The sequence below is a fragment of the Petaurus breviceps genome, unplaced genomic scaffold, assembly GCF_028583685.1.
Source record: "Petaurus breviceps papuanus isolate PSGF00001 unplaced genomic scaffold, PetGlider_PUasm1.0 91023, whole genome shotgun sequence".
NCBI lineage: Eukaryota > Metazoa > Chordata > Mammalia > Diprotodontia > Petauridae > Petaurus > Petaurus breviceps.
The window spans coordinates 43,748-69,513 of NW_027187398.1; the positions used below are offsets into that span (position 1 = coordinate 43,748).

The 25,766-nt window shown below is 39.5% G+C and overlaps 1 protein-coding gene across 1 annotated transcript in view; it reads right to left on the reverse strand.

The window, feature by feature from the left end:
• The window catches only part of TEX14 (testis expressed 14, intercellular bridge forming factor), a 165,828-nt gene that overhangs the window by 13,300 nt on the left and 126,762 nt on the right, over positions 1–25,766 (reverse strand). The window contains exons 21-28 of the mRNA XM_069078160.1: positions 22,741–22,789; positions 18,046–18,105; positions 16,299–16,426; positions 15,329–15,546; positions 6,497–6,605; positions 4,000–4,074; positions 3,117–3,194; positions 1,843–1,948 (exon numbers count right to left, since the gene is read on the reverse strand). Of these exons, the coding sequence (XP_068934261.1) occupies positions 1,843–1,948; positions 3,117–3,194; positions 4,000–4,074; positions 6,497–6,605; positions 15,329–15,546; positions 16,299–16,426; positions 18,046–18,105; positions 22,741–22,789 (823 nt within the window). The remainder of the gene's footprint in view (positions 1–1,842; positions 1,949–3,116; positions 3,195–3,999; positions 4,075–6,496; positions 6,606–15,328; positions 15,547–16,298; positions 16,427–18,045; positions 18,106–22,740; positions 22,790–25,766) is intronic.

The following is a 25,766-nucleotide window of genomic DNA, read 5'->3' on the forward strand; positions in this document are numbered from 1 at the left end:
AACTGCACTCTCTGAAGTTACCAAGATCTTTTTTTTTCTTTTATGATTCTAGATCTGATCCCATTATTCAACTGTGGACTGCCTATTTCCACTGGACTGAGCTGGAACCAATTATCATATTTTACAAAATTAGAACTTTGAATACTGTAAATTTGAATACATGCAACAACTTTGGGGATTCATTGTTTGTACTAATTAAGACACACTTACCCAAAGATATACAATTTATGTCAGAGGCAGGTCTTAAAACTAGGTCTTCCTGAATCCAAGGCTAGCCCTCCTCCCTCCATTAGATCCTACTTCCTTTAACTACCAATGATCTCTTAATGGCTAAGGTCAGTGTCTTTTTTTTTTTTAAATCCCCATTCTTTATGACTTCCCTAGGGTTTTTAACACTGTTGACTCCATCCTTCTTCATATTCATATTCTTCATATTCTCTTGTCCCTGGATTTTTATAACACTGCTCACTCTTTGTTCTCTTACTTCACTGGTATTCCTCTCCAGTTTACTTTACTAGATCCTCATCCAGATACCATCCCCAACATGTAGGTATATGCTAAGGTCCTATCCGGGGCTTTCTTCCCAGCCTTCTCTGCACCTTCTCGTGGAAATCTCAACCAGTTACAGTTGTGGCAGGGACAGCAAAACTTTAACTGCTGTGATGATTTTCCTAATGTCTTGCTTGGTAATTTACTGGACTTTAAATGAATTAATGTTGCTTGCTCCAGAAAATACACACATTTATACTTAGCTATATTAATAAGGAAGGTCTTTCTCCCTTGTTAACATCTTTGTGTACCTAACTTTATTCCCCTCTCCCTATAGAATGTGAATTAGCATTTCACATGTATAATCCCAAGAGAGAAAAAAATTATAAGCAAATGTAGGGGGACTGAATTCTTTACATGACAGAATAACCCTTCTCCTGGCACTTACCAATTATCGCCATAATATGGAAAGTGCTTTTTGCTTTAACCCTAAAAACCCTTAAAAGCCAACTGAGAAGGTTTCTACTCTTTCCCCAAAGACAATTCCATGAATAAAGCATCAGTGTGGGTTCAGAATTGGTACTTCCATGCCCCCCTTATTAGAGAACTTGGAGTGAATAGTGGAACATTCAATCCTCATACTCTCAACCCCCTTCAACAAATTGTTCTAGCCCTACTAGCCTACTTATGGTTCCCCTGTAAATGTTATGCCTTTTCCCAGGCTGTCTTTCATGACTGGAATCCACTCCCTCTTCACTTCCATCTCTTTAGAAGCTCAAGCTTCCTTCAAGGTGGAACTCAAGTGCCACCTCTTATAGAAAACCTATCTATCTTGATTTTCCCATTTGCTAGTACTTTCCTTTCCCTAACCCCCAAATTATTTTGTATTTACTTTTCTGTATATATATTGTTTTCCCCTGACTGAATGTAAGCTTTCAGGAGAAAGGGATCATTTTTTATCTTTTTATTTCCAGTGCCTTGGACAGGACCCAGTCCTTAATAAGTGATTGTTGAATGAATTAATGAATCCTTGATGACTTCCTGTGGATACTCTCTAGCTTACTGATATTCTTCATAAAATGTGGTGTCCAGGATTTAACATAATACTCCATATGTGTTCTGGACAAAGCAGAGTATAGGGACTATCATTTCTCTGGCCCTGCTTCTAGACAAACCTCTCAATGCAATCTAAGACCACATTAGCTTTCTAGGTTCACTTTGTGCAGTTTTCTGTCTCTCTAAAAATGCAATGAAAGAAGCCCATCAAGCCACTGTCCTACAGGGACAGAGTATGTGGTGTTCATGTAGTGACATGGATACAAGTCCTCTGGAAAGTCCAGTTTCTTCACTAACCTGTATGTTTCTTCTGTTAGGTACAGGGTTTCTTTGGTCCAAAGTATACTGCCATCTTCTCCTTTATTTGGAATTAGCTTTTCTTCTAAATGCCTTTGACCTAGAGCTAATTAATAAGATTTACTTAAGGAGAATAGTAAAAAATTTTAAAAGACTATTGGAATAAAGGCTGAAAAGATTGAGTTAGTACATTCTAATACATTTAATACATTTCTTTCTAATCTTTCTGTCCCAGGAAGGCATTTCTTCTTCTTCCATTCAGTTGCTAGAAAATCAAACTGTCCTCTTTGAGCTCATTTTCCTGGTGGTCCTTTTTTTTCTTTAAAGATGTAGGCAATATCAAAACACTTTGGAAGCATGAGAGTTTTGGACCATACTCAAAGAGTCTTGTAGACAAGTAAAGCACTTGTTACTCACTCACTTGAGTATTAGTGATGCTTAATACAGCTGGGGCTGTCTCAAGTTTTGGCAAGCTTCTTGAATGTTCCAGGCTGCAAACTCAACTTATCTAAGAAGATGCAGAGCATGTCATGACCTGTACTTGAAGCTGTCCTGCCCTAAGACAATCAAGACAACAGGGACTGGAAAAGCATTTCAATTTTAGTCTCTGTCCCAATGACAGACAGACCTCTCATACTGTGCATTGATTTTTTGAGAACATATTTTAAGACCCAGTGACCTTATAGGGCACAGTTAGTGCAGATGCAATTAGGTCTGATCAGATCACATTTGTTCAGGGCAAGTCTACCCACTGGAACTTCCCTCTCTCAGACAGAATATATCATGTGATATGTCTTAGACTAAAGTACTAAGAAGACCATGCTGTAAAGGGCTCTCAACCAAAGGCCAGATTTCTAAGTAGATAGAACTGGCAGCCACCTCCACAGTGTGATTTTGGGGAATGTTTCTTTGGCCATCTCCCCCAAAATCTCTTCTACAATGTCAACTATAATCAAGCAGAAAAGAAGAAAGACTGAAAATACAAATGTCCTTGGAAGAGGGAACACCTTAACTTAAGTTCACACTAAGGTAAAATAACTGAGATTGTCTCCTTTCTTGAGAGTATATTTTGATAGAGTAGAACTAATATGTCTGAAAGATGGGGGTGAGACAAAGAGAAGAGAACAAAGAGGCTGAGAATCTCAAAAATAAATTTCGTGATCACACTTTTGTTTAGGCCCACCCTGATTTCACCTGTGAGATGGCTCTATTGCATAGGACTCTTAAGACAGGATCACAGTATTGTAGAAAGGTCTTCAGGATAGTCCACTTACCATTTAATGTCAGATCACAGCAACTCGACCTGTTCTCATCAAACATTGAGGAAGAAGCACTTTGTTGCTTCAAGTGCTCTGTTATAACATAAAAGCAAAAAGATTCAAGGCAACCTGCCTTTCTGTGGCTGTTGCACTACCTTCTAGAAGACCAGGCACTGAGGAGAGATTTTCTAGCCAATCCAATCCATACAGCATCATCTGTGTATGAAGCTCAGGACAAATATGGCCTTCTCTTACCCTGATACAGTCCTCATCTTTTGACTTCTGGGTTCTCAGGGGAATGGATTTTCAATTCCTGAAGAACTGATTTCTAGACCACTAACTCAACTTGATATGTTACTTCTCATTCAGAAATTTGGAACAATTAATTACTATAATGGTGAAGTGAATGAAATAGGGCATCTGAATAGTGATTGGGATTACAGATGCACTATGAGAAATGAATGGAATACAGATGGTCACAGGCCAACCCTGCAGGGGAGTCACCATATGGCATGCATGACTAGACCTGGTTTGTGAAAAAATGCCGAACTACCATGAGGTAAAACCCCCAAAGAGCAAGAGGATCTATGAATATATGCTTTGATCCAAGACCAAGGAAGAAATTTCATTATCTATATGACCAGTCTTATCAACTATACTTCTGTCCAACTCCTCACACCACTTGATCAGTAGCAGCCTTTTCAAATAAGAAATGGTCTAGAGGGAGTCTGCAAGGATGCTATAACTGGAAATACGAATCTCACTATATCTGGTGCTGCCACTTCAGTGCTCAACAATGGGCTGAGCTGCATGGGTATGAAGGCAGCAGGTGAGCTCTTTCCCCTGCTGAAGAGGGGGTCTTTGGCCCACACCATACTCTGGATTCCATTTCCCTTACCTATTTCATCAAGGAGTTCCTGGGAAGGTGGAGGCAGTTCATCAATACACTCTGGTAAAAGAGAATCTGCTCCCTCTTAAAGATGAAAAAAGGGAAAGGGAAAAAATGATTAATCTGTTGGTCTAAACAGAGAACGAAGAGTCAAGCTGAAATGATATTCCTGTTGGAACTAGTCCTTCAAAGACTGATCTAGGCTTGGCAGACCTATATTCTATGTTCTCCTTCACAATGAATGGCCTAACAATGAAGTAACAAACAATAGAAAAAGGGCCTCTTTCTCAAGAAAGTCCAGCTGAGGCTCAGACAAACCATGTAGAAGTGGGTATTATACTCTAGAGCAGATACTTTTGAATTGTCAGGGTGTAGCAGAAAGAGTGCTAAATGAGAGGCAAGAAACCTGGGTTTAAATCCAGTCTCACACACCTATGGTTTATTGTCTTTGTGATCAAAGGAAAGTAATTTAACCTCCCAAATCCTCACTGTCCTCTCCAATAAAATGGGAATAATAATACATGCACAACTTAATTTATAGGATTGTCATGAGGAAGGATTTTGGGTTGGGGTTGGGGGAAGTAGTGGGAGGGACTAGGCCTAGCATTTCATATAGGAAATTCCTACTAATGCAGATTAGCACCTTCTCTGCAACTGACAGTCTCTGGACATTGAAAGGTTAAAATGCTGTGGAGGAAATAGACAAAACCTGGGTGCTGGGAACTTCGGGAAAATATCTTCCCAGAAATAGCTGCCTTAGAGGTCAAAGAAAAGTGGCCTGTAGGGCTGTGTAAGGCAAATTGATTTCTGTTTTAAAGGGAAGCCTCCACTATCTTAGACCTCAGCCTGGTAAGAGGGTCTGATGAAACTGACTACTGGGAAACATTGTTACTCTAACAGACCTGATTTTGGGCAACCCCAAAGTTAAGAGTTCTTTTCATTATCCCCAGTTATCTGATATTCTGTCCTTTTAACTCAGACTCCCACATAAGTGGCTAAGCAGCCTCACCTAAAAGCTTCCTTTTGCTGTCTGTCCTAAAGCTGCTAAAATCCTCTTATGTGTCTGTATCTACCTCTGCTTTGCTATCCACCTGGCAACTAACTGCCCTTCAGCTAATGATAATTAACCTTTTTTATCTTCTAGTCTTGCCTCTGGATTTACTGACCTCCAGTCCTAAAGACCTGGGTGGGAGAAAGTCCCCTGTAAGAAGATCTCAGGATCTCTGGGCTGAGGAATTCTGCTTAAGGTTACCCACCCAGTATGTGTCAGAGGCAGGGCCTTAACCTAGGTCTTTCTGGCTCTGATGTTAGCTCTCTTTTCACTACATAAACTGCCTTTATAGAAATATGAGTTATTGTTGTCATTCCCTCCTTGACAATGTTCCTCATGCTCCCAGGTTCTAGGTGCCTCTCCCTCTTGGAAACTTAATCGTAGGAGTTCCTGGGGAAGAAAAAGGAACATTAACTTTGAAATTAAGGTTGGATCTGAGGTTGGGGTTGCTACAGAAGGAAACATACATAAACTGACCAGGGGATCAGCAAGGACTAGCAAACACTTATTAACAGGTCATTGTCCTATAGGGCAGATCCAATTTAAGCTGATTCACAATAATAAAAAAATTCCTGAAGGTCACAAAAGCCTCATCCTTCCCAGTAAACTTCTTTTTTTTTTCTTTTTTGGAGGGGGGAAAGCAGGGCAATTGGGGTTAAGTGACTTGCCCAATGTCACACAGCTAGTAAGTGTTAAGTTTCTGAGGCTGGATTTGAACTCAGGTCCTCCTGACTCCAGGGCAAATGCTCTATTCACTGCATCACCTAGATGTCCCGTTCCCCCCAAACCCCCCAGGAAACTAAGTAGCTTTACCAAATACTCCAATCTTTTAAATCAGAATATTGTTTTAAAGGATAGGCTTTGAGAATTCCCTTAGTATTCCTTAATACTTTGTCTTGCATTAGTCAGTCAAATAGCATGTGCTAGGCATTTCAAGTTGAAGCATAAAACTGTGAAGGATAATTTTCAGTGAAGTTTCCCCATTCTGAAAAATCAAATCTAGAGTGGCTGCAAGCATCCACTAGGCCTAAGTTTAGAAGTCACCTGACCCTGCAGGAATCTGGGACTTAGAGCAATGGAGATCCTCCCCAGTGCCACCTCAGTACAAGATATGCCAGATAAGGACAGAAGTGCTTTCTCAAATATACACTGGGTGATCTACTGTTTCCTTGTTCTGGTACTTGAGGTAGATTTGTTTAAACTGTACACCTACCTTCCAATGGAAGAAAAGGGTCAGGAGGGAGGTGGGGGAGAATTCTGCATTAGGGCTTTATAACTTCACCATTTCCTTTTGCAAATTGCTTCCTCTCCCTGACCATTTGTCAGGAGAGTGGCCCTTTCTTGAGATCGAGATCGTAAATAAACCATTTTTTTCTGCTTCCTACCTTGAAAAACCTCTGAGTATTATCTGGGTAAGGATTTCTGTTGCACGCAGTTTTGGGGTACACACAATACCTTTCTGGGGTCTGCTTTGCTGACTGGCAGGAAGTAGCTTCCTAGATTCTGCTTTGGCCTCGGTGATGGAAGAGCCTAGTCCACTGAATGTGGACAAATTACCCTGTAACTGATCAAAGAAACACAGCATTGGCTTCATGCATACTGAGCTAAATAAAACAAACCCATGTAGGACACTTCCGGGATTTAAATCAAATTACCCCAAGTTGAACAGCACAACCTGGAAGCAGACCAGTCTGTCTTCCTTCTTCTCAAGTAGTCGTCTTCCCAATGCCAAAGGACCAAGAGTCCATTGGTGACAACACAGTTAGTACAGCTGACTGGCTTCCCATAGTTGTGAATTCCCACAACTTTTATCTTGTACATAAGTATAGCTTTGCCATCCAGCATTTTTAACTTGGCAAGTGCAATCCTTCCTCTTTAAATGAAAACAGACTGATATTTCTTGCTAAAGAATTAATATATGCATACATATCTATAGACAGGTCCCAGTTTCCCTAACAATATAATCTTTGTGAAGCTCCTCCCTATCCCAACAAGGTCAATACTCATATACAAACTTTCAAGGGAAAGTTGCAAACTCTTCAGAGCAAAAGGTCTACCAAGGAGCAGTCTCAGGGTCAGCTCCTTTGATGAGGGAAAAAGTTATTTAGAAGACAAAGGAAAAACTCCTTAACATACTCTGCATGGTCTGTTTGTTCCCCCCCACCCCTCATTTTCCCTAATATTCCCCTCTAAGATGCTGGGAAGATCTCTTAATGGTTTCAAATAGATCTCTGGCTAAATGGAACAGCTTTTAATAGCATCCCAGTTCCTAGGGATAATAGATTTCCAAATGCTGAGAGAAAAAATGCTTGTCATGTCATCTAGCCTGTCACTGCCATAAAATTACTAGGAAGAAGGAACCTGAAACATAAGTATAAGCATTTGAGAAGGAGATAATTTTTGATATAAAAAGGGAAAGCTGGTTTGATTCAGCAATACCACTTCTAGGGCTGTATCCCAAAGAGAACATAAAAATGGGAAAAGGACCCACATGGACAAAAATATTTATAGCAGCTCTTTTTATGGGGGCCAAGAACTGAAAATTGAGGGGATGCCCATAAACTGGGCAATTGTTTAACAAATTTTGGTATGTGGATGTAATGGAATACTATTGTTCCATAAGAAATGATGAGCAGGTGGACTTCAGAACCTGGATTTATATAAACTGATGCTCAATGAAGTGAGAAGAACCAGGAGGACATTGTAAACAGTAACTGCCAGTCTGTGATGACTGATTTTGATAGACTTAGCCTTTCTCAGCAATGCAAGGACCTAAAACATTTTCAAAGGACTCATGATGGAAAATGCCATCCACATGTACAGAAAGAACTATGGAATCTGAATGCAGAGAGAAGCAGACTATTTTCTCTTTTCGTTTTTTCTTTCTCATGGTTTCTCACGTTTGTTATAATTCTTTCATACAAAATGACTAATGTGAAAATATGTTTAATAGGAATGTATATGTAAAGCCTATATCAGATTATAGGCTGTCTTGGGGAGGGAGAGGGGAAAGGGGGGCAAAAATTTAAAACTTATAGAAGTAAATGTTGAAAACTAAAAATAAAGAATTTTTTTTTAAAAGGGAAAGCTAGTGACCTTATCTTTGGTGCTAACACTCTCTTTAAGGTGCTTTGGCTGTCCCATCTGTAGTTCTGCCACCTTATCGTTGGTGCTGCACCCCCAAAAGCCACACGGGAGTTGACAATTCCTGAAAGATCTATCAAGGGTTTCTGAGCTGCCTAGATAGCTGGTAGAGGAAAGTCAAGTACTAGAGGAACCATAGCACTCCTGTAACATCTCCAGCTCTCCTTGAACTGCACAGAATATCCTTTAACAAACCTCATTAGGATACAGAAGTTTAATGTCTAATGTCTTTTCTTTGTGTGTGTGGTGGTTAATTAACCACAAAATCACTCATTTGGAGAAAAAATGATTGTAAATGTGGGCAAATAGAAGAACTGGATCAATTCCCCTTTTCAGTTCTTTACCATGCACCCCCAAAATAACCCTACCTAATTTGGTTAATAAAATGAGGAATCAGGGGGGCAGAGCCAAGATGGCAGAGTAAAACCAGGAACTTTGCGAGGCTCCAGATCCAACTACCTCCAATACCTATAAAATATGACTTTCAACAAATTTTAGAGCTACAGAACCCACAGAGTGACAGAGAGAAACAAATCTCCCGCTGAAGGCAGCATGGCAGGCTGACAGGAAGGGTCTATCACACTGAACTGGGAGCTAAGAGCAGTCCCACGTGAGCCACCAGGTCCTGGCCCCAGGGTGGACCAACCAGCAGCACAGACTGGCCCCAGCAGACTTTAGGCATGTGACTCACTGGCAGCTGTGGTGGTTTCCAGACTTCTCAACCCATAAACGCCAAAGAGAAATTAAAAGGTCAGTGGGGAATTCTGTTGGAACCAGAGTGACAGAAGAGGGCTGTCTGGCTCCTGCCCCCAGGGCGAGAGGTAGAGGAGGCCCAGGGGTGCTGTCCTGTGGCTGCCTCTGGAGCTCCTGGCCTGCAGATCATAGGGGGACCAAGTGACCATTCAGAGGGTCTTGCTTTGACCTGCTTAGATCTGGTTTGTGGTCTTGGGCTGTATGGCAGTGTGCCAGAGCTTGTGGTGTCTTTAGAGAGGGTGCCCTCCTGAGACCTCTGACAACATTTGTGAAAACCCCAGTGATTTGGGACATAGCTCTCTCCATTCTGGAAGCAGAGTTCTACTGTGGTAAAGAGCTCAAAAGTCAAGTAAATGGCTAGCAAGATGAGCAAGCAGAGGAAGCAAAATAAGACCAAAGAATCCTTTTTTGGGGACAAAGAGGATCAAAACACGGAACCAGAAGAAGACAACAAAGTCAAAACTCCTGCATCAAAACCTTCCAAAAAAAAAATGAACTGTTTACAGGCCATGGAGGAGCTTAAGAAGGATTTTGAAAATCAAGTAAGAGAAGTGGAGGAAATATTGGAAAGAGAAATGAGAATGATGCAAGAAAGTCATGAAAAGCAAGTCAATAGCCTGCTTAAGGAGACCCAAAAAAATACTGAAGAAAATTTCACCTTAAAAAATAAACTAACTCAAATGGCGAAAGAGGCCCAAAAAGCCAATGAATAAAAGAATGCCTCAAAAACTCGAATTGCCTAGATGGAAAAGCAATTTCAAAAGTTCACTGAAGAGAATAATTACTTCAGAATTAGACTGGAGCAAATGGAAGCTAATGACTTTAGGAGAAATCAAGATACTATTCAAACAGATCCAAACAAATGAAAAAATAGAAGGCAATATGAAATACCTCATTGGAAAAACCACTGACCTGGAAAATAGATCCAGGAGAGATCATTTAAAAATTACTGGACTATCTGAAAGCCATGATCAAAAAAAGAGCCTAGAAATCACCCTTCAAGAAATTCTCTAGGAAAATTGCCCTGATATTTTAGAATCAGAGGGCAAAATAGAAATTGAAAGAATTCATCAATTGCCTCTTGAAAAAGATCTCCAAAAGAAAACTCCTAGGAATATCATAGCCAAATTCCAGAGTTCCCAGGTCAAGGAGAAAATATTATAAACTGCCATGAAGAAACAATTTGAATACTGTGGAAACATAATCAGGCTAACACAAGATCTAGCAGCTTCTACACTAAGGGACTGAAGGGCTTGGAATATGATATTCCGGAGGTCAAAGGAGCTAGGATTACAACCAAGAATCACCTACCCAGCAAAGAGTATAATGCTTCAGGGGAAAATATGGCCATTCAATGAAAGAGTACTTTCAAACAGTCTTTTTTTTTTTTTTTGCCTTTTTGGAAGGCAATTGGGGTTAAGTTAACTTGCTCAAGGTTACAGGGCTAGTTTTTTGTGTGTGTGTGTGGGTGTTAAGTGTCTGAGGCTGGAACCATGTATATGTATGTAAAGCAGGGTGTATTTGTGCATAAATGCATACGTGAGTGTATGTATATGTGTGTATACATATACATAGACAGGGCACAGGATTAGTTGAAGAGGAAGGGATGATATCTAAAAAATAAAATTAAGAAGTGGGAGAGGAATATAATGAGAGAAAGAGAAAAAATGACATAGAACAGGGTAAATTGGAATATCATATTCCAAGCCCTTCAGTCCCTTAGTGTAGAAGTATAAAAGAGGCAAGGTTATAATGGAGGGGAAGAGCAGGAAGGTGAAAAGGAATGGGTCAACTTTACTCTCATTGAATTTGGCTTAAGGAGGGAATAACATACACACTCATTTGGGTATCTTACCCTATAGGAAAGTAGGGGGAAAGGAGATAAAGGGGGGATGATAGAAGGAAGGGCAGATTGGGGGAGAGGGTAGTTAGAAGCATATACGTTTGAAGAGTGACAGGGTCAAAGTAGAAAATAGAGTTAAGTGGGGGGTGGGATAGGATGGTGGGAAATATAGTTAGTCTTTCACAATATAACTACTATGGAAACGTTTTGCATAACTACACATGTAGAACCTATATTGAATTGCTTATCTTCCCAGTGGGGGTGAGTGAGGAGGGAAGAAGGGAAAGAATCTGGAAATCAAAGTTTTAAAAACAAATGTTAAGAAAAAACCATTTTTTACATGCAACTGGGAAATAATACATACAGACATTGGGGTACAGAAATCCATCTTGCCCTACAAGAAAGTTGGGGAGGGATGGGGAGGATATAAGAGAGAGCAGATTGGGGGAAGGGGTACTCAGTAGGCTTGCTATCTTGGGGTGGGGGTAGGGGAAAGATAGCGAGAAAATTTGTAACTCAAAATCTTGTGGAAATGAATGTTGAAAACTAAAAATAAATTACAAAAAAAACCCCAGATAAAAAATAAAATAAAATAAAAGGAGGAATCAGTGCTGATTTCTGGAACAATACAGAAATAGGTACCCAGTGAAGCAATATGACAAAAGATTAAACTACCAATTTTGAGTATAAAATATATGGCCTATAATATAATTGGGAGATATGGAAGAATAAGATGTGAACTCTGCCCTCAAAGAACTCAATTTATTGGGGGAAACCTAACTAGAACACATGAATTAACAGTAAACGATAGAAAAGAAGTCTATAGCTGTAGTCCAACACCATCTGGCTTGTCTTCTGCCACTCTCTCCCCCTTCACTTCTGTCTCACATGGTGAGGCAGTCCAGCCCTTCTACCTGTACAAGGAACTCCATTCCATGCTGTCTCTTCCAACAGACTGGCTCCTCTGTTATCTCCATTCTTTCACTTATTATTAATCTTTCCCTGTCTACTGGATCATTTGATACTGTCTACAAACATGCCCATGCTTAAACTGTCCCTTATCCCCTCCGTTCATGCTATCATATCTCTTCTTTGTAGGTTTTGAAGCTAAACTCAAAGGAGCTGTCCACAATAGGTGCCTCTACTCTCCATACTGTCTTCTTAAAGCCTTACAATCTGGCTGCCAACAGAAACTGCTCTCTCCAGTTACTTAGTTGCCAAATCCAATGTTTTCTTCTCAGTCCTCATTCTCCATGACCTCTCAGCGGTCTTTGACATTGTTGATCACTCTCTCCTCCTTGATATTCTCTTTTCTCTAAGTTTTTGGGACACCACTCTCCTGATTTTCCTCCTATATATCTGACCACTCCTCTCCCTCCTTGGCTAGATACTCTTCCGTATCACACCCTCTAACCACAGGTTTCCCTCAGGGTTTGGTTCTGGGTCCTCTTTCCTTCTCTCTCTATATTACTTCACTTGGTGATTTCATTAGCTCCCATGAATTTAATTACCATCTCTACACTAAGGATTCTCAATCCATCTATCCTGCCCCAAACTCTACTGATCTCCAATCCCACATCTCCAGTCCAAAAGATATCTGGTAGACATCTTAAATTTGTCAAGTCTAAAATCATACTCATTAGCATTCCCCCTAATCCTCCCCTATTGCTACGTTCCCTATTACTGTAGAGGATAATGCATCCAACAACAACAACAACCAGGAAACTGAATTGCTTCCATTTGAATTGTGTTAGGAAGATTCTGAGGATCACCTGGCAGGATAAGGGACCAGACACAGATCTGTACTTGAACTGAACTGCCAAGCATTAAAACTCTGCTTCAGAGAGCACAACTCTGATGGGCTGGCCATGCTGTTAGCATGCAAAATGTACGTTTGCCAAAAAAGACTGTTTTATGGAGAACTCCCACAGGACAAGCATTCACATGGTGGTCAGAAGAAGTGATACAAGGACACTCTCAAGGTGTCTCTCAAGAACTTTCGAATTGATTATGTGACATGGGAGACATTGGCACAAGACCGCTCAGCCCAGCATGCCCACATCAGAGAAGGTGCTGTCCTGTATGAGCAAAGCAGAAGTGAAACAGCTCAACGAAAATGCAGGTTGTGCAAATGTTCACATGGACTATTTGTGCCCAACTTGTATTAGAGCATTCTGAGCTCCTATTGGTCTGATCTATCATAATAAGACATACTGAAACTTGATTTTAGCACAGTGATGTCATTTTGGTCCTCTTTGAGAACAAAGGACAACAACCAAGAGGATAATGCCATTCTTCCAGCCCTTTAGGCTCACAACCTAGGAGTTATCCTGGGATTCTTCATTATCTCTCACCCTCCACCCATCGACCCCAAGATCTGCTGATCTCACCTTTGTAAAATCTTGAGTATATACTCCTTTCTCTGTTCTGACACTGCCATCAGTCTAGTGAAGGCTCTCATCACCTCACACCTGGATTACTGCAATAGCTTAATGGGTCTGCCTGCTTCAAGTGCCTCCTCACTCCAAGCCATCCTATAGCTACTAAAGCAATTTTCCTAAAACACATCTGAATATGTCACGCACACCTTCCCCTGCCCTCCAATAAACTCCAGTGGCTCTCTGTTGCCTCCAGAATAAAAAACAAAATACCCTTCATAATCTAGCCCTCTCCTTACTTTTCCAGTGTCTTTTTGTTTTGTTTTTAAAATTTATTTATTATTCGTTTACAACATTCAGTTCCATTAGCTTTTGGTTTTTTGTTTTTTTTTTTGCTTTTTGGATGGGGGAGGTAGGGCAACTGGGGTTAAGTGACTTGCCCAAGGTCACATGGCTAGTTTTGTGTTAAGTGTCTGAGGCCAGATTTGAACTCAGGTTCTCCTGACTCCAGGGTCAGTGTTCTATTCACTACACCACCTAGCCGCCCCTCAGTTACACAAATTTTTGAGTTCCAAATTTTCTCCCTCACCCTCTCCCCGCCATAGTGGCATGCAATCTGATATAGGTTCTACATATACCTTCACATTAATCATTAGTTCAAGTTGTAAAGAATTATAACCAATGGAATGAATAACGAGGAAGAAAAAATAAAACAAAATGAAAAAGAGAGAGCAAGGAGTCTGCTTCAATCTGCATTCAGATTCCATAATTTTTTCTCTGGATGTGGATAGCCTTTTCCATTATGAGTCCTTTGGAGCCTTTTCCATTATAAGTCCTTTGAAGTTGTCTTATAACCTTGCATTGCTGAGAGGAGCCCGTCTATCAGTCAGTTATCACAGATACAATGTGTCTGTAATTGTGTATAATGTTCTCCTGGTTCTGTTCTCCTCACTCAGCATCAGTTTATATATGTCTCTGCAGGTTATTACGAAGTCTGTCTGCTCCTCATTTCTTATACCACAATAGTATTCCATTACATTCATATACCACAACTTGTTCGGCCATTCCCCAATTGATGGGCATCCCCTTGATTTCCAATTCTTTGCCACCACAAAAAGAGCTGCTATAAATATTTTTGTACATATGGGTCCTCCTCCTACTTGTATGGTCTCTTTGGGATACAGCCCTACAAATGGTATTGCTGGGTCAAAGGGGATGCACATTTTTATAGCCATTTGGCCATAGGTCCAAATTGCTCTCCAAAATGGTTGGATCAGTTCACAACTCCACCAAAAATATATTAGAGTTCCAATTTTCCCACATCTTCTCCAGCATTTATCATTTTCCTGTTTTGTCATGTTAGCCAATCGTGAAATACGGTACCTAAGAGTTGTTTTGATTTGAATTTCTCTAATTAATCTTTCCAGTGTTCTCATTCCCAGTCTACTTCACTCCCAGAAACATACTTCTATCCAGCAATACTGGCCTTTTGGTTACTTCCTGAACAAGATAATACATCTATTGGCTTTGGGTGTTTTCTCTAGCCAGTGCTCATGCCTAGAATGAGCTCCCTTTTCATTTATGTGTGATGGCGTCCCTAGCTTCCTTTAAGTTCCAACTAAAATTCCACCTTCTACAGGAAGCCCTTCTCAAGCCCTCTTAATTCTATTGCCTTCTCCCTGTTAATTATTTCCTATTTATCTTGTATATAGTTTGCTTTGTGTATATTTGTTTGTATGTTGTCTCCCCCATTAGACTGTGAGTTCCTTGAGGCAGACTGTCTTTTGCCTTTTTTTATAGACCCTAGAGCTTAAAGGCACAGTGACTGGCACATAGTAGGCACCCAATAAATGTATACTGATTGACGGACTTTCCTATCTAACTTGCAGCTGAGACCTTGTATATGTATATGTATTATCTCTCAGGAGAATGTGAGTATAACCTGCCTTCCTTTTCTATTAGTATTCCCAGAACTTAGGACAGTGCTTTGCACAGTGCTTCATTCATTCATTCATTTCCCTGAGGAAAAAATGACTGGGAGAGGGCTGATTTATTAATGTTAATTTTACTTAAAGGCAGGACTTCTAATACCTAACAGGATAAAAAGGAAGGAGCTAGGTTGGACTTTGGCACAAGAATGTATAATAAATATACAATCCTCCTACTTACATGGTCTGTCAATCCAAAAGAAGGCATTTCAGAAGGGAAGGAGAAGAAATCAGTTCTCCTGCCTTTTTTACTGCTGGTTGTCATGAATATATTTGACATTGTCTTAATGGACTTCTGGCTGTCCCAGCAAGAGGTTTCCTGGGCTTCAGGTTGGGATGATGAACTCCCTCCAGAATAGTCTTTATACGGAGTGGTGATGGATGAAGCTGCCCCTGCTACTGAAAAGGAGTCAGCAGAGTTAACAGAAGACCTTCTCACAGGAGGTCATAATGGATCTAGAACCCTGGCTAGGGTTCTTTTTGGTTTTGGAATTAAATATACCAGATAGTTTCCATTGTGCTTAGTAATCAGATCCATTAAGTGTGTAGTCTGGGGGCAGCTAGGTGGCAGAGTGAATAAAGCACTGGCCCTGAAGTCAGGAGGACCTCAGTTCAAATCTGAGCTCAGACAGTTGACACACTTACTAGCCATGTGACCTTGGGCAAGTCATTTAACCCCAATTGCCCTGCCCTCCCCCCTCCAAAAAGCAAAAAAAAAAAAAAGTGTGTAGTCTAAGCCCAAATATCACATTTTAAAACAAGAACAAAGGACCAGGCCCATCAGACTAAAGTAAAATCATCTGATATACACTATGCTAGAAATGCAATATTTAGGAAATTTTTAAAAGTATCTAATCCTAAATGCAATCACATCACCTTTTGCAAACTAAGAAGAACCTGACATTTTCTCACCAAGCTAGGCCGGTTTCTATAATGGCATTTGTAAAACTTGCACTGGGAGCTTAATGATCTACTTCCTTCCCCAGAGCACACATTTCTTTTATTTACTATAATCTTGCCTCAGTACTCTTTGGCCCAAATGAACATTCAAATGTCAAAGACAAAATAGCAACTGAGCTCACTGGCCAGGTCTGGTTAACTCTTGACCTTCCTTGGATGAACTTCTTAAGAGAATTCTGTCTTGTGGTTACCTGGGTTGAGTGGAGTGCTGACACTGGTTGGTCCATGGCTTGTTCTAGGTGTTTTGCAGGGTACTTCCTTACAAGAGTTTCCTTGTTCCCAAGAAATACTGGACAATTCCTGAATATCTGTCAATGATCTAAAGAATTTAAAAGGAAACACTGAATTAGGAAAGGCTATTCAAAAACACTGTAACAAACCATCAAAAAACTCCTATGATTTTTCTGGAAATCTGAAAGTACATTCATTTACTTACTTATGATACTATTCACAGTATCATTTTCATCATATTAAATAGGACCCTCCCCCAAGACTTTCTGATATAATTCCCAAAGGTGATAGAGTTGGTGTCATATAGTCCAACACCACTTATAGATAATTAGTTCTTTTTCAATTATGTCCTTGTGATAATTATTATAACACACTTACATATTGATTTATGATTATGGATTAGTTTCACTACAAAAATCCTAAGCAGCATGTAGTGTAAACATTATATCCCCATTTTACAGAGGAGAACAAAGAGGTAGACAAATAGCTAGAACATATCTGAACGAGTCTGAACCCCACTCCTTCCCAGACTCTTTTTGTATGTTGTCTTCCCCCATTAGATTGTCGGCTCTTGAAGGTAGGTACTGTCTTTCTCTTATTTGCATTCTCAGCATTTAACACAGTGCCTAGTACCTAGTAGGTACTTCATATAAGTTTACTGAATTACTGAACTGAATATTGCAAATATTGTTATATCTATTTTAGAGAAAAGAAACTGAGGCTCAAAGAGGTTTGGAGTGACTTGAGTATGGTCAAGCAGCTAGTATACAGTGTTTGAGCCAGGACACTTTATAAAACTTTGAGTTATCAAAAACACCACAATCTGTGAAGAAGCAGCTTAGAATGACACATGAAATTCTAGCTTTAAAAATCATTTCTACAAATAAAAATAACTACTTTCATCTTTACTGGGGTTCACACCAAAATTATATTTTACAAATTTTTTCCTACAATTATGCAACAATAAGGTCTTATCTGGTCAAAACAGTCTTTGAAATCTCTTTGTCTATGTCATATACAGGACGAAGTCACTAAGACAACTGAAGAATGCACAGTGAGAATGCATAAAGTAATTATGGGCAGTAGAGGTTCCAACTTTCTAAGTGAATAATTGTAAAATGACTTGTACCTGTGTGAATATGATTCAAGGGTTTTTTTCTTTTCTTAATTTTTATAGATTGCTTTTATTTCAACATTACTTGTATGTCCCGACGCATCCTCCCTCCCCTCCCAAAAAACCATCTCTTATAAACAAAGAATAAAAAAAGAGGAAAAAGAAGTTCCATATTATATGTAGTTTGATATTATATGCAATGTTCCATAGCTATGGGGTTTAATGGTTTTGAGACCATCTTCTTTTTAATTCTCTTTATGTAATTTCATTTTACCTTTGATGCTTTGGGTTTAGAGTTTACTTTTTTTGGGGGGGGAGGGGGAAGGCAAGGCAATTGGGGTTAAGTGACTTTTCCAAGGTCACACAGCTAGTGTGTGACCAGTCTGGGAATATATTTGAACTCAAGTCCTCCTGACTCCAGGGCCAGTGCTCTATTCACTGTGCCACCTAGCTGAACCTTCTGAGAACATCTTAAAGCTTGACCCTTTATATTCATGTTAGAGAACATGGGTTGGGATTAATTATAAAATATTCCCATCTTAATCAAGAATTGTGACTAGTCTATCTATTAAAAAAAAAGTACCCCAACATACACATCCTTCTCTTTCAATTCTTTTGAGAGTTCTTCTAATGTTTCTTCTTCTTCTCCAAGACTGATAAGAAAAAATGAAATTATTTGAATCAATTTAAATTTAAAAGCATTATTAAATTCACCAAATCAACAGTACTTAGATTTGTTTTTTAGGTTGATCTATCAAAATACAAAATCTCAGAGTATCTTAGTAGCTGTCTATTCTAAATTGTACAAGAATCACCATGTGACACACCAGGCAAAGGGTCAGCTAGTCTTTCCTTGAAGATTTCAGTGAGGGGAAATCTACTGTCTCTTGAGACAACCACTCCCACTTGCATACAATTATAACTGTTAGAAAGTTTTTCCTTATATTGAGCCTAAATTTTCCTTTCTGTAACTTCCACCCACTGTTCCTGGTTCCGCTCTCTGGGATCAAGCAGAACAAGTCTAATCACCCTTCCATGTGACAGTTCTTCCAATTCTTGATGACAGAGTTCCTATTCCTTTTGTCTTCCCCTCAATGGCCTGCTTCCTTAGTTCAGGACATTACACTCTCTTAATGTAGCCTAAGATTACATTAGCCTTTTCTGAATGTCACATCATACTTATAAAGTTGAGTTTTTAAAACCAAATGTAACTCTCCATTTATCCCTAATAAATTTCATCTAATTCTCTTTGAAGCCATCATACTAATATCTGTTTCATTCCTTCTGGATCCTGACTTTGTCACCCAAAGTGTTCCTTGTCCCTCCTGACCCTGTTGGCTCAGGAGAAAAGATGATACTGGAGGGACATGATAGTATAAGAGGGGCGATCACATGAAGGAGGGATCAAATGTGTTCTGCTTGAGCCCAGAGGGTCAAATCAGAAGCAATGGGATTCGGATGGTGCAAAGTAACCAATTAAGGATTGATATCAAGACACACTTCTCAACAATAAAGCTGCCCAAAATGGAATGGACTGCCTTGAGAGGTGATGGGTCCAAGCAGAAGCTGAGGATGTGAGTAAACTATTGGAGGGAGAGGAGGGCAATCCTCACTTATGGGATAGATTCTGAAATTCTGTGATTCTGACCTGATTGTCATCTATACCTTTATTTACCCAAGTCATTAAGAGAAAGTGAGTTTCTCTACAATGTGAATTTCTCTAAAATACAGTTCAGCAAATCCCAACCCACTAATACCTTCTCATTTTCTCCATTTCTTTCCTTTACTGACCTGTACAGAATCTATATAGAGGAGGCATCTATATATTAGTGCACAGAGTTTGAATCTGGACTCACTTCTTAGTGTCCCTAGGCAAACAAGTCATTTTACCTCTGTCTGCCTTGGTTTCCTCATCTGCAAAATGGGGATAAAAATAGCACCTACTTCCTAGGGTTGCTGGGCATAAAAACAAAGATGATATTTGTACATCATTTTGCAAACCTTACAAGTGTTTTATAAATGCTAGCCATTATAATGACAGGATGATGATATAGCCCCTGGGGCTTAGGGTTCAGCCTGTGATCATACATGGGGCATGGTGACAGCTAACAGTTTCCATATTAGGGACCATAGCCAGTAATCAGTCTGCTTCCTAATAATACTTAGTAACTTCTCTTAGCATCCAAGGTGAAAGAAATCCAGAAGCAGAGACAGTAATAACTCACAGTCCAGAATTACTAAGGGATTTTCTGACTGTAAATCTGTTCCTTTCTCCTCTGCTCTTCAGGGTGAAAAATGCCTCTGTTTTAAAGAGGGGGAAAACCAAGAATAGATTATTCAACACTCCTTTCCATTCTTATGTGTGCAATATCTAATGGGATGATTGAGATGATATCATTCAGAGGTAGAGAGACTATATAGGCCTTACAAGTAAGCAGAGTAGATAGCCACTTCTATGAAGGGTGAATTGAGGAACCTTGAACAAAAGCTTACTAAAAAACATCTCCCCTTGGCCTCTCTCAGCGGCTGAGATGGTCACTACTAGGCCTTTATTACTTCTTGGTTCAACAGTCACCTAATTGATTTCTCTGCCTCCTGTCATCACCTACACTTATTCCAATTGTTCCTATAAACTTCTATCAGAATTATTTTCTTAAAGTAGGAAGCAGCTCTGAGGCCAGAAGCCAAGGGAGTTTCCTCTAAGGTCAGTCACTCTGACAAAGACCTCTTCTTGGTGCAGATCTTGGTGCCTCTCTCTGAGAGGAAACTGGGAGGAAGAGACCTGGAGCCTTAAGTGGTGACTGCCACTCTAGGAACACTATTTCTGGAGCCCTAGACAAACTTCATTCTCTGACCTTCCTCAAAACTCCTCATAGCTGAATCACCAGTATACCCTTTCCTCTAACCAGTCCTGGATGGAGTGTGTCATTCATTCACTGTCCAAGTAACTTTCTGGACCAGAGTGCCCCGTCTTGGCCACTACTCCCTTATGTCAGTTGTTTTCCCAATTACAATGTAAGCTCAAAAGAGAAAATTATTAATAATGTTGAATGGTTTGTGGGAAACAAGTACCCTAGCGCACTGTTGGTGGAGCTATGAATTCCAGACCTTCTGGAAAGCAGTTTGGAATCAGGCCCAGAAAGTTACCAAACTATATACACCCTATAACCCATTTGTACCATTACTAGGCCTATACTCTGAAGAAATCAAAGAGGAAAAGGACCCATATGTACAAAGTTATTGATGGTAATTCTTTTTGAGGTAGCCAAAACCTAGAAACCAAGGAAATATTCTATTCTGGAATGTTGAAATAAATTGTGGTATATGAATCTAATAAAATATTCCTTGTGCCAAAATAAACGATGAAATGGACAACTTTGGAAGAACACATATAACTGATGTAGGGCAAAGTAAATAGAACTAGGATAACAACTTATACAATTACAACAACATTATAGAGAAAAAAACTTTGCAAGGCTTTAGAAATCTGAGCAAGGCAATGATAAACCAGAGTCCAAAAGAACAAAGATAAAACATTCTACTTCCCGACACACATGATGAACACAATGCAGAGAGACATACATTTTTGGACATGGCTGATGTGGGAATTTGTTTTGCTGGAATATGTAGGTAGTTGTTATTTTTAATTTGCTTAATGGGGGGAGGAGTGGAAAAGTCAGATAAATGAAAATATCTTGTTATTTAAAAAAAAATGTAAGGTACTTGAGAGCAAGTACTGTCTTTGCTTTTGTATTTGTATCCATAGCACTGAGTTGGGGATGTAGTGCTTAATAAATTATTTTCATTCATTTATAGATCATCATTTATAGATGCTCAAAAACCTTCTATGGTTCCCCACTACCCTCTGAATAAAGACTAAACTTACTATCCTGACAATCAAGACCCCTTCAATTTGTTTTTACCTACCTTTCCAACCTCATCTTGAAAAATCCCCTACATAATCATTGCTCCAGTCATAATGGATCATTTCGTGCTTTCTTGGAGTCTTATCTCAGTGCCTTTGCCCAGGCCTTTCCCTATTCCCAGAATACCCTCTGTATACCTGTTAACATCCTACCCATACTTCAATGCCTAGCTCAAATGACATTTCTTTTATAAAGTCTTCCCTGATCCCCTCTAGATTGAAATTATATGAGTATATTACATTTATGTACTACTATAAAATAAACAACCAACATACTAGTGTTTTTGTATCATATTTAATTGTGTATATTGTTGGGAGCCAAAGTGGACTTGACTATCAAAGACCTCTTTGAGAAGCGACTTTTCATGAAGTTAGCTCCTGAGTTCTTTTGATATGGGTTACACTTATAAGGATGTTGTTTGAGCTCTGAGACCAATAGGCTCTGCCCCAAGACTTTATTGTTCAAAACCAAAATATCTGAATTCTTAGGTGGTCAGTTCCTATGCAGATGTACTTGATGACACGGCTTTGGCTTCAGGCCTTGAAGCCAGCCCTCAAGAGCATCCTTTGTAATGTGACTGCATACGAAAGGAGTTAACTGGCTCTTCCTAAGACCTTCTGGCACCAAGAGAACAAAAGGCCTTACTGCCACGCTACTTCCAGGATATGACAGACTAAAATAATGATATGAATACTTGAGATCCCTTCCTTTGTCTCACTGCTCTATAAAAACCTTGTCCTAAGAATCAATAAATGGAGTTCATCTTTCTTCCTTGAACTACCCACATGGCCTGGTCATTTCTTATTCACGTCTCCAAATCATGCTAAGTGCTGGACACTGAGCAGCCCATGGCAGTATATGATTTATTATTCCTACTGGATTAAACTTATTAGGGACAGGGGACAGTCATTTATCTCTGAATCTCCCTCAGTAGCCTCCAGTGAGTGTTACACATAAGATGGTTAGTAGAATGAATGAATGAACTAGGTTAAGCTATTATATCATCTGGGAGGAAAAAACATATACTTATAAACAGATAAGCAGATATAAGTAGATATAGGTTTCTATAACACCAATTAAGGAGAACAAAGCTGGGACCCTGAGGAAATGGGTTAAGTACTTTACTGTTAGAGGGCTTCAAAAAAATGGAAGAATGGATGGTAAGTGTTATCCTAGAAAGGTCCTATTGACACCACATTCTCCTGGGCCAAGTTTTGACTAAGTGGATGGCAGAATTTTGAACTCAAGCACTTCATCAATGTGGGATATTACCATTAAAATGTTTTCTTTTGAATCTGAAGGAGCAACTAAGACATTAACAACTCAAATCGTATGGATGTGAACTGAAGTTCTGTTACTCACTCAGATTTATTTCCATAGATTTTTTCAATCACTTGAAACCTTTCTCCACCTGAAAGAAAAGGAAATGTGTGTAGTCATTGGATTTTATGAACATAAATGAGTATCTTTTACATTTAATTCTTTTTTATTTTCAGATCCACATTTTCTACCTCTCATCTCCTCCTTTCCCTTTCATCACGAGTCTTCTAGAACTGTGGTTGGTCATTGTGTTAGAGTTCCTAAAGTTTTCCAGAGTTGATTGTCTTTACAATACCGTTGTTATTGATGTGGATACAAAGATGCCCTAAAGGTTGAGTTGCTCATTCCCTGGTGTCCTAAAGTCTCCCCTTATCCTGAAATACCACAAAACTTTCCCTTATCCTAAAATTCCTTGTCTCCTCCCACCAGGTCATAAAAATTTCCTTATCTCCCTTATCTTGTGTCATTCATTGTCCTCATCCTTATCTTACAAGACTTATCTTGTCTCTAAATCTCCAACCCCCTTTAGAAATCCTAAAACTGGGGCGGCTAGGTGGCGCAGTGAGTAAAGTGCTGGCCCTGAATCAGAGGACCTGAGTTCGGGTCCGGCCTCAGACACTTAACACCCACACAAAAAAAACTAGCCCTGTAACCTTGGGCAAGTTACTTAACCCCAATTGCCCAACAAAAGGCAAAAAAAAAAAAAGAAAAGAAAAGAAATCCTAAAACTTACATCACCATCCTATAGGCTGTATGGTTTTCTGTCTATTTAAGTCTGGTCCTAGTCCTATATCAATGCCTTTGTTTAGCTCCCTGCTAAGTCTCAGGCCTGCATGCTTTTGCATTAATAAAGTTCCCTTTGGCTAAAGAGAAGGTCTGATTGAATTCTTTCAAAAAATTTGAACCAGCTCTCCCAACTCTGAATCTCGACAGTTATGATATAAATTATTCTTCTAGTTCTGCTCACTTCCTTTGTATCAGTTCATTCAAGTCTTCTCAGGATTCTCTGAAACCATCCCCTTCATTATTTCTTTTAGTATTCCATCACATTCATATACAACCTGTTTGGCATTCCCCAAGTGACAGGCTCAGTTTCCAACTCTTTGCTACCACAAAAAAAGTTGCTATAAATTTTTTATACACAATGGTTTTTGGTTCTCTTCCTCTTTCTTTGTTCTTTTCAGGTTACAGACTTGGTAGTGCCATCATTGGGTCAAAGGCTATGTGCAAGTTAATACCTTTTTGGGCACAGTTCCAATTTGCTTTCCAGAATGACTGGGGCAATACACAGTTCTACCAATAGTGTATGTATCTGTTTTCCCATAGTCCCTGCAATATTTGACATTTTCCTTTCTGTCAACTTTGCCAATCTGATGGGTGTGAGGCATTATAATTTGCATTTCTCTAATTATTACTGATTTAAAACACGTTTTCATATGGCTATTTAGAGCTTGTATTTCTTCCTCCATAAACCGTCTATTCTTTTTTTTTTTTTAAAGCAATCAGGGTTAAGTAACTTGCTCAAGGTTACATGGCCAGTTATTTCTGGGTGTGGTGCTGAGTGTCTGAGCCCGGGATTTGATCTCCAGGTCGTCCCAACACTGGAGCCGGTGCTCTTACTCGCTGAGCCACCCGGCCGCCCCTAAGCAATTGGGGTTAAGTAACTTGCTCAAGGTTACACGGCCAGGTGTTTCTGGGTGGGTGCTAAGTGTCTGAGCCCGGGATTCGATCTCCAGGTCTTTCTGACACTGGAGCCGGTGCTCTTACTCGCTGTGCTACCTGGCCGCCCCTAAACTGTCTATTCTTATCCCTTGAACCTTTATTAACTGGAGAATGGCTTTCTTCTTATCAATTTGAATTCATTTCTTATGTATTATATATTATGTATTCTTATGTATAGAAATGAGACCTTTATCAGGGAAAGTTGCAGTATATGCATAAATTATATTATTCTGTGGAAAAATTCCTTGAGCCTGACCCTGAGATGATGAGTAATTCCAAAAGCATTTTAAGTGTTGAGTAGTTTTAAGAGTTGAATAGATTTGATCTGTCTCTGAGGTACTTTCTAGCTCTAATATTCTTTGGTTCTAAAATTCTAAGCCAAATACTACCCAGGCTAAGAGAGGTAGCAGCACAGAGTAGCAGAAAGAACTTTGGATTTGGAGTCAAATGACTAGAGAGTAAATCATGGTACTTTCATGATTCTAAGGGTGATAAAAGGTCTGGGCTTCAATTTACTCCTCTCTGTACAATGAGGGAAACAGATTAGATAATGTCTAAAGTTTCTTCCAAGTCAATTCTATGAAACCAGTGAATATTCCAGAAAAAGACTTCTGAGATTATTGATTTTTACAAATGCAAGAATTGAGAACCAGAGAAAGTGACTTGCCTAAGGTTACATGATAAGTATCAAAGCTAGGATCTGAATGTAGGTTCCTTCACTCCAAATCCAACATTCTCTCTATTGAACCATGTGTTCACATAACTGTCAGATGTAAAAATAGTTTGGCTGGGTCCAAGTCTATCCCTCTTTTAATTATGTCATGCAGCAGCTGGAGGATCTAAGTAGCCCAAGGTAACAATTTCCTCTCCTCCTTGGTTATAACTACTTGAAACTAAAACTTTAGGATTTAGAGCCACAAGAGGTTCTTTTCTGCCCACCCCACCCCAAATTTTACAGAGGAAGAAACTGAAGCACAGTACCTTTGTGACTGCTTGAAATCACAAAGGAAGCAAGCAGCAGAGACTGGATTTGAACCTGACTTGGAATTCAGGGCTTTTCCTGCTGTCATATGCTATACTGTACCACTATGCAATTTCTCAGACAGAAGATTTTCAATTAGAAAGTCATTTAAAGTCAGGTCATTCAAAGATATGTCAGCCAAAGCAAATCATCATTTCTGATGGGTCTGCTTTTTCTGCCATGCTATTTACACTAAGTATGGAGAAGGGAATGATCAATCAATCAGACAGTAGCTTCTCCCATTTCACACACCATAGTTTAATCTGATTTGGGCATAAATGTGTCCTGAAGCAGCATTTAAAGACCTTTGGGAATGTTCCTCCTA